The sequence below is a fragment of the Erpetoichthys calabaricus genome, chromosome 14, assembly GCF_900747795.2.
Source record: "Erpetoichthys calabaricus chromosome 14, fErpCal1.3, whole genome shotgun sequence".
Taxonomy (NCBI): domain Eukaryota; kingdom Metazoa; phylum Chordata; class Cladistia; order Polypteriformes; family Polypteridae; genus Erpetoichthys; species Erpetoichthys calabaricus.
Genome location: NC_041407.2, coordinates 43,912,716 through 43,924,915, shown reverse-complemented (window position 1 = coordinate 43,924,915; position 12,200 = coordinate 43,912,716). Strand labels below are relative to the sequence as shown.

General features: G+C 38.9%; 1 protein-coding gene across 1 annotated transcript in view; it reads left to right on the top strand.

Moving 5' to 3' along the window:
- The first annotated feature begins 11,948 nt into the window (after nt 1–11,948).
- Nucleotides 11,949–12,200, top strand: part of zbtb8os (zinc finger and BTB domain containing 8 opposite strand) — a 67,383-nt gene continuing 67,131 nt past the window's right edge. The window contains exon 1 of the mRNA XM_028818923.2: nt 11,949–12,116. Coding sequence (XP_028674756.1) covers nt 12,035–12,116 — 82 coding nt within the window. The 5' untranslated portion in view covers nt 11,949–12,034. The remainder of the gene's footprint in view (nt 12,117–12,200) is intronic.

Genomic DNA, 12,200 nt, shown 5'->3' with positions numbered 1-12,200 from the left:
TTCTTTGAGGAATTCTCAGACTTGGTGTCAATTGTAATTACGAACTATGACACACTCCTAATAGTCGGTGACATTAACTTTCATATCGATAATCAGTGTGACCCGAAAGTAAAAGAATTCATGAACCTCCTGGACTCTTGATTTGAGCCAGCACATTAGTCAGCCTACACATAAAGCAGGTCATACGTTAGACTTAGTAATTACTAAAGGACTAAAAGTTAATGTGAAGCAGATCATTGATATTATGTCTATCAGACCATTTTCTGTTACTATTGAATATAGAAACAATGATAGAAAATATTCACGAGAAGCATATTGTTAAAAAACGCTTCTCTGATTCATCAGCAGCTTCAAAATTTACAAACATTCTAAGCAACCAGTCCCTTTGTAGTGCTTACTACAATAGTGAGAATAATGTAAATAGTAAGGTGGGAAATTTTAATACTAAGGTGAGAGCTGCTGCTGACATAGTCACACCTGAAAAGATAGTTAAAAAATCTTCTAGTACTGTTATACCGTGGAAGATCCAAAGAGTGTTTGATCTTAAGAGATCATGCCAGAGAGCTGAGCGTAAATGGAGAAAAACTAAACTGACTGTCTATTATAAAATACTAGCAAAATATGCGCGCTTCGCAGCGGAGAAGTAGTGTGTTAAAGAGGTTGTGAAAAAGAAAAGGAAACATTTTAAAAATAACATAACATGATTGTCAATGTAATTGTGTTGTCATTGTTATGAGTGTTGCTGTCATATCTATACTAATAAAAGGCAAAGCCCTCACTGACTGACTGACTCACTCATCACTAATTCTCCAACTTCCCGTGTAGGTGGAAGGCTGAAATTTGGCAGGCTCATTCCTTACAGCTTACTTACAAAAGTTAGGCAGGTTTCATTTCAAAATGCTACGCGTAACGGTCATAACTGGAACCTCTTTTTTGTCCATCTACTGAAATGGAGAGCGGCTCCATGGATGTGGGATGCGGATTTGCGTAACGCGTCATCACGCCTCCCACGTAATCACGTGAAGTGACTGTGAACGCAGTTAAGTGCAGCTACTGCGGAAACCAAGCACAGTGAAAACCGTAAGTTTAAATTAAGTTTATAGAAACACTCCCGGCGTTTGCAATACCATATTCGCGAGATACAAGTTTAATGAGAGCAGGCAGTCAGCTAAAGAAGGGAATGAATAAATAACTATAATCGTAATAAACGAACAAAAAAATATAAAAGCAGTACTTCGCCGCTGCGATGCGCAGGGATATAAATTAAGTTTATTGAAACGCTCCCGTAGATAACCACCCATACAATCAGATTGGGATTCATACTACGAATGCGCGATCTACATGCTGTCAAATGAATGAACCACACGCCGTAGCACAACGTTAGGGGCTTTGCCTCTAGTGCTGACGTCCGAGGTTCGATTCCCGTAAGGGAGTGCAGTGAGTGTGTACGCCAGATGAGCCCACAATTACGGCGAAACACGTGTTGCGTACTAGATGACTTTGTAACAGAGTTAAAATTGCTGGAGCGAGAAACTTTTAACTGCCGGGTCATGTCGCGTATTCTCTGGTAGGTACACCAAAAAATGTATACATTTATGCATGTAATGGGCAAACAAAAAATGTACTATACCCGAAAGCACTGCAGTAGTACTCAATGTATCTTTACTTCTTAAATGTTAACGTTTTACTGTTTAATAATTTATACGCTTCTTATATGTTGTTCAAATTCTTTTATCAAAATACCAGTAACAGCGCACTGCACGATAACGTGGAGTGAATACACTTGACATAAGCATTCATGTTATTTATCCTCTTTCTCTGTACATTTACCGTTCGTTTGCTCAGAGGTTGATGCGCTTGATGCTTACTGAGTGCAAGAGAAAAAAATAAAATGTAGTATTTATAAAATAAGTTCGTTAATTGCCAAATTTATTTTTCCACAAATAAAGAGCACTTACAATAACATAGAAATCAATATAAACAACATTAACATCATTATCATATGAGAATATGAAGTAATATATAAGAAGCACATTGTATATAAATATAAATTATTAAACAGTAAAATCTTCTTGTATAATACGCTACCGTGGCTATTCGTTTGTCTGTCTAGGATTTTAAATCACCTGTAGCTCGCAAACCGTTTCACCTATTGAGTTGAAATTTGGTACACATATACTACGTCACGTCTACTATCCGCTTCTGGGGTGATGATTTTATTAGTCTTTTTATCTTTATTTTATTTTATTGTAGAATGAACTCACAGCTGCGCGCACCAGGGCGGCCGTGGGCGGATGCGTACGGGTGCAGTTTTCATTCCCTACCACCTTCGCTAATCATTGTTGAGGCAGAGTGAAGACTTAAGTGCCAGCTTAACTGAAACTGAAAAAGTAAAGAAACATACTAATTTATCGCAATCCAAAAATTAACTTAATCAGTTTTAACGTGAGAAGATGCAGACAAAAGATGAGAAGCAGCGGGACGCTAGGGTGAAGAGCTGCTCAGTAAGCATCAAGCGCATCAACCTCTGAGCAAACGAACGGTAAATGTGCACAGAAAGAGGATAAATAAAATGAATGCTTATGTCAAGTGTATTCACTCCACGTTATCGTGCAGTGCGCTGTTACTGGTATTTTGATAAAAGAATTTGAACAACATATAAGAAGCGTATAAATTATTAAACAGTAAAACGTTAACATTTAAGAAGTAATGATACTTTGAGTACTACTGCAGTGCTTTCGGGTATAGTACATTTTTTGTTTGCCCATTACATGCATAAATGTATACATTTTTTGGTGTACCTACCAGAGAATATGCGACATGACCCGGCAGTTAAAAGTTTCTCGCTCCAGCAATTTTAACTCTGTTACAAAGTCATCTAGTATGCGACACGTGTTTCGCCGTAATTGTGGGCTCATCTGGCGTACACACTCACTGCACTCCCTTACGGGAATCGAACCTCGGACGTCAGCGCTAGAGACAAAGCCCCTAACGTTGTTCTACGGCGTGTGGTTCATTCATTTGACAGCATGTAGATCGCGCATTCGTAGTATGAATCCAAATCTGATTGTATGGGTGGTTATCTACGGGAGCGTTTCAATAAACTTAATTTATATCCCTGCGCATCGCAGCGGCGAAGTACTGCTTTTATATTTTTTTGTTCGTTTATTACGATTATAGTTATTTACTCATTCCCTTCTTTAGCTGACTGCCTGCTCTCATTAAACTTGTATCTCGCAAATATGGTATTGCAAACGGCGGGAGTGTTTCTATAAACTTAATTTAAACTTACGGTTTTCACTGTGCTTGGTTTCTGCAGTAGCTGCACTTAACTGCATTCACAGTCACTTCACGTGATTATGTGGGAGGCGTGATGACGCGTTACGCAAATCCGCATCCCACGTCCATGGAGCTGCTCTCCATTTCAGTAGATGGACAAAAAAAGGTTCCAGTTATGACCGTTACGCGTAGAATTTCGAAATGAAACCTGCCTAACTTTTGTAAGTAAGCTGTAAGGAATGAGCCTGCCAAATTTCAGCCTTCCACCTACACGGGAAGTTGGAGAATTAGTGATGAGTGAGTCAGTCAGTCAGTGAGGGCTTTGCCTTTTATTAGTATAGAATTCAAAATTAAATTTGCATCTTGTTTCATGTGTATAACAAAACAAAACATTTGACTGACAATTTCAATTGTTGTTATGGCTAGTGGTTGCTAGCTTAGGTGTTTGAATTATTAAATATTAAAATCAGGTGGAATATGTTCTGACTTTGATTGTTTATGGGGGGTACATGGAAAATGTGTTAGTGATTGGGATTATGCTTCTGTAACTAAGATTGGCTATGAATGGTACAGACAGGAGAACTATTATTTTTATTTAAGGAAATATTTCATTATTATGCTGTGCTGTGACTAAAAGGATTTTGTACTGATAGCCTATCCCGACCTTGAAGAATGTGTTCACGAAGGAGGGATGTTGCTGGAAAAATCTTTTGGATGCTTTTTGAAAGCAGGTCCAGATGTGTTTATCCCACTGCTCTTTGCTGCAGCAGCACTAGAGTGGATCTTTAATGCAGACCTCCATATTCACCAAGTTCTCACCACAAAGGCATCAACAGTGGCTGTTCTTGATGGCCAAGGTGCTGTTTCTGTTTGAATGACAGTTGTAATTAGAAGTACAGCACATGCTTGTATTCACATTACACTTTACATATAGAGATTTCAACTACAGATTGTGAATCACTTAATACTATCATGCTCACCTTGGAATGTCCCTTGTTTATCTGTGAGACAGTGTGCTGGTGACCATATCTGCATCGTGTCTCTCAGCCTGTCTGACCTGCTCTGGATTGACAGCTTTGAGTTTTGTGTCCAGCAGAGTGAATTCAGACTGATCTGCCACAGTGGGAGGGTTATCATACTTTTTAATGTATTGATAGAGGTCATGTGGCAATGAGTAGAAGATGGCTTAATGTAAATACGTGAGCTGCTTTCTACAAATTAGTCATCACTTTTTTGATGGCGATTCTAAGTGGGAATGATTCTAGAACAGATCTCTTATGCAGAACAGTATCTCTCCAAATTATTTTGTCAATTTATACTGTAGTACTAGGGTGTTGTACCATGTTAGCCATTATGAATGCAATGAGAAGTCAAGCAAAATGACACCTTTTATTGGCTAACTAAAAAGATGATAATATGCAAGTTTTCAAGGTAACTCGGGCCTCATTAAATGTAATTACATCTTGCCTGAAGAAGGGGCCTGAGTTGCATGGAAAGCTTATATATTGTAATCTTTTCACTTAGCCAATAAAAAGTGTCATTTTGCTTGACTTCTCATTACATCAAATACTGTTAATATACAGTATCACTCCTGATCTTTTTTTTTTTTAATTAAGGTGATGATTTAATCCAACTTTAACCCGGGTTTGCACTACACGCAGAATAGGAAAAATAACTACCTTAGTCAGTCGAGTCAATAGGATGGCACAATCAGAGCTGCTGACCGATGTGACTGTGACAGCTTAATTGAATATTATGGAGATGGAAAAACACTTTGTTAATTTAAGGATTTCATTTTCTGTCTCAAATGTGATCTCCTATATTATGGCAAAATAGTGGGTTAAACCAGGTGTCCCCAACTCCGGTCCTGGAGGGCCCCAGTGGCTGCAGGTTTTCATTCTAACCCTTTTCTTAATTAGTGACCATATTTTGCTGCTAATTAACTTCTTTTGAATTAATTTTATTTGACTTGTTGCCATGTTTATTGACCCTTCTCAAACAGACCAACATCTTTTCCACGACCACGAGATGTGTCTTTCGACATGGTTGTTTAAGATATAAGAAGCAACTAATTGCACCAGTTGGGGTTAAATAACTTGTTGCCAGCTGAAAGATAATCGCCCATACAGTAATTATCCAATAGGAGGCTCGTACCTATTTGCTTAGTTAAATACAGGTGGCGACTTTTTTTTTGGCCAGGCAGTGTATAAACCCTGGGGCTCCATGAGTAGTGATGGGCGGAGTGAAGCCTCACGAAGCATCAACACATTTGAAGCAATTGTGTCGGAAATCATATCGAAGCTTCGAAGCATTTGACACTCACCTCTCTAGGGACACCTCCTGGCTATTTTCATTAACGTTACAAAAACTTATGATCCACTTCTATGACGTCTGTCACAACTGTTATTGCTTTTATTTTTTCGCAGCTACAGACTGACAACGAAGAGTAGTGTTCGTCAGCAGCTTCTAGTGTCTGATGTCTAAAAAATATAAATATAACTAACACTGACAGGCAGAATGCACTATACGATAGCAAGAGTTAAACAAAATAAAACGCCTCACCTCATGGATTACCTGGCTCTTTCAATTAGTATTTACTTTTGCGCTGTATCATTATAATCGCTCCTGTTATTAGTATTATAATTAACCCTGATCTTTTCTTGGGATCACATTTATTTAATATTTTTATTTTATTAATTTTCATTGTAATCATTCCATACAAACAGATCAATTTATAACCCAACAAATTTGAAGACAAATCAAACCCCACCCCTGAGAAGGAGAGCTTAGCTAAAGGAAAATTGCTTTAAGCTTTTTAATAAGGCAACATTAGACAAAAGAAGGGGAGAAGTAAATATCTATATAAATATGAGATGGAGAAGGGGGGATCACATTTAATAGCCTTAAATGTTTTCTTTGGTCTGACTTAATTAAAACGGAGTAGACAGAAAATAAAGGTTTATCCCTGTACTTTGCCATGATATAGGTAAGCACATTTGAGAAAGAAAAGGTGACATCCTTAAATCACAGATGTTATTATTCGATCAAGTATTAAAATATTTAATTTATTAATACTGTACAATATTTTTTGGAGCTCAAAAGTAACGAGTTCGCTACAAAGAAACAACGCCGTCAGTGGCTCAATTAACTAAGGTGGTTGCTTTTCAAATTCTGAGCGTATTGCTATCCCGAGTTCGATCCATACTAAAGACTCATCAAAATTAAAAAAATAATCTCGAGTGAAATCTTTATAACCAATTTGAACTAAATAATTTTGAGAGCTACTGTAGGAAGGATCGCATAAGAGATCTGTTCGGGAATCATCCCCACTTAGAATCGCCATCAAAATGCGATGACTAATTGTAAGGCAGCTCACGTATTTACATTAATTCATCTTCTATTCATCGCCATTTGACGTCCATGAACCCCTCCATTGAATAAGGTGATAACAAACCCACTGTGGTAGATCAGGTTGAATTTGCTCTGCTGCACCAAACATTCAAAGGTGTCAATCTGGAGCACATCAGAGAGGCTGAGAGACACGGCGCAGATCAGTCACCGGCACACCGACATACAGACACACACGAGATACTCTGAGGTGAGCAGTGCATGCATCAAGTGAGCACTGCACGTATCAAGGTCGGCATTAAAGATCCTCTTGAGTGCTGAGGCAACAACAAAAAGCAGCGGGATAAATACACCTGGACCTGCTGCAGAAAAAGCATTTGCTTTTAACAACAGCATCCCTCCGTCGTGAACACATCTTCAAGGTCCGGACAGGCAATCAGTAAAAAGTTGTCTTAGTCACAGCACTGTGCAATAATAAAACATTTCCTAAAACATATATTTGTCCAGTCTGTATCATTCCTAAGCAATCTTCCAGTTATAGAGGCGCAATCCCAGTTACTAACACATTGATCATGTAGCTCTCTTCCCCCCCACCCCCAACACTCAAAGTAAGAACACATTCCACCTTATTAATTTAATATTTAAAATTTTTAACCGCTAAACCCACCATCAACAACTACAATAACAGTTGAAATCGTCACTCAATTTTTTTTTTTTGTTATAGACATAAAACAAGATGCCCATTTCCATTTGATATATTTTTACTAGTGTTCTCGCCTTGCTCGCTCTTGGTCTATGGTGGAATTTGCTGTTAAATGGAAAAAAAAAAGAAAAACAGACTCTCTTGGGTCACAATTCACAATGGGTGGACGTGGGACCCGAACCCACACAAGCCTTATTATGGAACGGCAACGCTACTGCTGCACCACTACTATTTTCAGCAGGGTGGATGTATATAATGCATGTTTTTTATGTATGTATGTATGTAATGAAGACAAAAACAATTATATATAGATGTATACTATATGACATACGTTCAGTGTTGCATGAAAACGTTGCATGAGGTGAAGAATGGATATTTATGAGAGTATTATAGTGAGAGATGTGTCGTCACCTGTATTACTAAGGTCTTCTTTGCAGCATTATGCATTCTGCAAGTCGGCATTTGTATGATGTAAAATTTATAATTTTATTTTTTGCCACAAAGTATTATCAGGAACAATCATTTAACATGTATAGATCATCCACAAACATTCATTTCAATGGAAATTCTGTCGAGTTTTTGAACTCTGTTGATGCCATATGTACTTCAAACTGGAGCTCGATGAATAATGATTCGAAGCACTAAGCAGACATGCGCACTGGAATCATCAAGCTTGGTTAGAAGCACTGAGCAGACATGCATACTGAGATTGCATCATGACGGAGCTCTGAAGCCTCAGACATGCGTAGTACTGAGATCATGACGGGTATCAGTCATGTGTAGTGCTGAGATTGTGTCATGACGAGCTTCAAACGGGGCTCCGAAGCCTCAGACATGCGCACTTGGTTAACTGAGGCTTCAAAGCCTCGAGCAAATTCGAAGCCTCAGACATGCGTAGTACTGAGATTGCGTCATGACGGGCTTCGAACGGGGATCCAAAGCCTCAGACATGCGTAGTACTGAGATCATGACGGGGCTCCGAAGCCTCAGACATGTGTAGTACTGAGATTGGATCATGATAGGGCTTCGAAGCCTCGAGCAGACATGGTCACTAGTTACTGAATCTTTGTGAAGCCTCAGCACACTCAAAGGCATTGACCCCTCTATATTTTGAGAGTCTATCTGACACTTAACTCTCTTGTTATATTTTGTAATTCGTATTGACATTACACACTTCAGTTAATATAGTTAAACTACAATTCAGGTAGTTGCTGAGAAGTAATTATTGTTCTTGTGGATTGCTGTGATTTCCTTTGTCTGATACATAGTGTCAAAGATATATTGTCATATATCAACTTTATATATATAAAAAGATTAGGTAAATCGTGCAACCTTTTTATGGAACGCTTAATTTTGTTCAAAACCGTACGTCATATAGTATACATCTATAAATATAGTTTTTTTGTCTTCATTAGGAGAATACAACAATGATACTCTCGTGTCAATTAAACCAATTTAACGTGTATATGTCAAACAACATATTTCCACATCCGCCGCAGTAAGAACAGTAGTAGTAGTTCAGTTGTGTGAAGCTCGTTAATTATCCCGATTAGGTGGCGCAATGGTATTGCAACTGTCTCAGTAAAAACACCAGGGTTCGCGTCGTTGATCCTCCACTTGTGAAAGGTTTTTTTTTTCAATTCCTCCATTTAACAATATTTTCAGCTTGGACGGATAGCGAGCGAATCGAGCTGTCGAGGGAAGGTTGGGCCGCCGTAGTCGGGCAGGGGGCACACGTCCCTAATTATAGGCCTATTGTGTATGTAAAGAGTTTCACTGTAAAACGTAATAAGCTTCATATTTGTGTGTTTGGAGACCCTGGTGTCGTACTGTATTTGTATTGTAGAAAAACAAACCAATGTGCAGCATGCCAAAATGTGTCTTTTCGTTTCTGTTCGCTATACGTCACTACCAATTTGAGACAATTCGCTATAAACAGTTTCAGCCAATCAGCGCCTTCTAAACATGCAGAATGACAGTGTGAACCTTTATTGTAGCGGCGCATCATCTTCGTTTCAGTCAGTCATTGTCCTGTTAGACTATTTACTGTTAAGTGCTGTATGAGGTACCGTTTAAAGTACAACAGGTAGCCTACGTAGTTCTTAAATTGGTATTGAAATGCACACACAAGTCTCCTAAATTATTTATTGAAATGCCCACATTTACAGTGTCCGTTTTAGGAAGTCGTAGTTTTTACTTGTTCCCGATATTAGGAATTATAATTTCTCAGTGTCACATAGACCTATTATTCGTTACTACTCGCGAGTCCCGCATCATTGAGATTCTGTTTTATATTCTGTATAAGCAAACTTTTTAAAAGGAGCGTTAATTGAACTGAATATAGCAGACTTATCTTCTTAAAATGACTTTATTGATTTGATGTTGACAATCATAAGGTCAAAAACCAAGGAGGATATGAGTTTGCATGGACTGTGCTGTTTCTTTTTTTTTCGTGACATTGCGTCAGTAGAGAGTGCGTCAAGTTAACAATGCATTCTGTCCTAAATGACAGCGCACACGCTTTTTGATATTTCCTAAAGGCCAACGTGTCTCAGTTTGCTCATTAATATATTTTGACAGTGTATTTTAGTGAGAATGATTATAAACTTATTACCCATGTTCATTTCCCATGTAGATATGTAACGTTTGGTGAAAATAAATAAAAAGTAACAACACATATAATAGTTATGTTGCATTGTTTATGATTAACAAAATTCATAGTTTATCAGAAATGTTCTACTTATACAGTCGATTTATTCCACTTCTGAAGGTATACACTGTCGGTATTCTCCATTGCATTTGCCCCCGATTGTAACGTGTGCCAGTGCAACTGAAGGGTGGCAGACGAGCTCACGTAATGGGTGACAAGGCACATTCTCACCCAGATGCCGAGGCTCTTCTCATGAATATTCCCATCTTGTGCTTTTTCTCGTTCCTGCCAGTTTACTATTATTATTGGACACGTATGTAGAGGAAATGTGTGTCTTATTTTATGTCTATGAAAGGAAGGACGGTAAAGCCTTGAATGAAACTGAGTGTTGATGCTTTGGGTAACAAGACAGGTAAGGAGCAGGGAACGTTAAATGTGACAGTTACTGCGGGGGATTGTGGAACTGTAAGATGGTTTAAGAATACAGAAACGACAAAAGCTTACTCTATCTGCAATTCTATTTGCATCAATGATTTACTCTGTTGTTGCATTCAGAAGGAAAGGATGTTGCTGACAAAGTCAGGTGCTTTTTTGAAAGTTTGGCTCCGGATGTGCTTATCCAGCTGTTCCATCTTGTCAGTACTTGAGTGATCTTTATGTTCACCTCTGGATGAATTCGCAAAGTTTCTTTACAATTTTTTTGTCTCATTAACGCATATATCCCGAAGCTTTCCTAAAATTGCAGAAGACACTGTTGATGGCCCTGAAATCTGTTTTAAAGACAGTTGTGATTAGTTATGCAGCACACGCTTTTACTCACAATGCTTTTTGGAAATCAATAATACAAATCAGCTACAGATCTGGGAATCACTGAATAGTAAAAACGTTTAATGAGAGTGTCTTGCGCATATATTGGTGTAATGACCACGTCGGCTTTAGTGAAGCGTTTCTTAGCCTCTCTGATATAATCGACATGGGGTAGAGTAGATTCTGGATTGTTATAATACGTGCTACCTTACGCAAAATATGCTCATTAATTTGTTACAGATTCTAGGTGGACACGATTCCACACCAAGGAAAAAGGTGCCCCATGTAAATCGTTCATAATGTCTCCAAAATATATTTCTTAACTTTCAGACAAGTACTACTTAACTGTTTTATACAAAATCCCTATTTCAACATATGCGAGCCCCAATTAGGATTTGAACTCGGGTTAGCGCACCTTATCGCTGTAGCAAGAACAACTGCTTTTATGCTTTGAGCCAAAGCTCTTTAGCAGATTAGAAAGTGACCAAATCGACTGGTGACTGCGCAGATATCAATGACGTCATTACACTACCGCGCCTCAAAATCACGTGACGGGCGCATTTGAAGCAAGCCTCGAAGCAGCGCTTCGATCTCTAGTGCTTCGAAAGCTCGACACAGTGTCGAAACCTGAGTATCGAGCGGCCCATCACTATCCATGAGTGAGGCGTGTTATTTTGTTTTGTTAAAACTCGTTTGTCATATACAGTAGTACATTCCGCCTGTAAAGTTAGTTATATTTTTTTAGGCAACAGATACTGGAAGTCGCTGACGAACCCTTTTCTACGTTGACAATCCGTAGCAGCTAAACATAAAAGAAAAGCTTAACAGACGACGTTAAATTTTATTATAGGTTTGTGCAGCGTTAATGCAAATGGCCAGGAGATGTCATTAGAGAGGCGAGGGTCGAATAGTACAAATCTTCGATACAATTTCCGGCCCTCTTGGGCTTTGGAAGTCTTCACTCCGCCCATCACTAACTGAAGGGCTTCACTCGCATCACGTGCCGAAGGATTTTTTGATTGGTTGAACTTCCTCGTTCGCCTTGTCACCGAACAGTTTTCATACAATTTCCGGCCCTCTTGGGCTTTGGAAGTCTTCACTCCGCCCATCACTAACTGAAGGGCTTCACTCGCGTCACGTGCCGAAGGATTTTTTGATTGGTTGAACTTCCTCGTTCGCCTTGTCACCGAACAGTTTTCTCTTCCTTGGTTGGAGCATGTGGGAGAATTTTTAAGTTAAGCAGAACCATGGAGGATCGAGAGCTGGACTTGACTGAGGAGCAGAAGGCTGTCAAAGCGAAGTATCCCGCAATTAATAAGAAGTTCGAATGTGAGCACTGGGGCTATCTCAGTATTTAATTTCAGTTGTTAGTATTCCGTTGCACGAGAGCTCCTTTATTTGGGCCTATGTGGA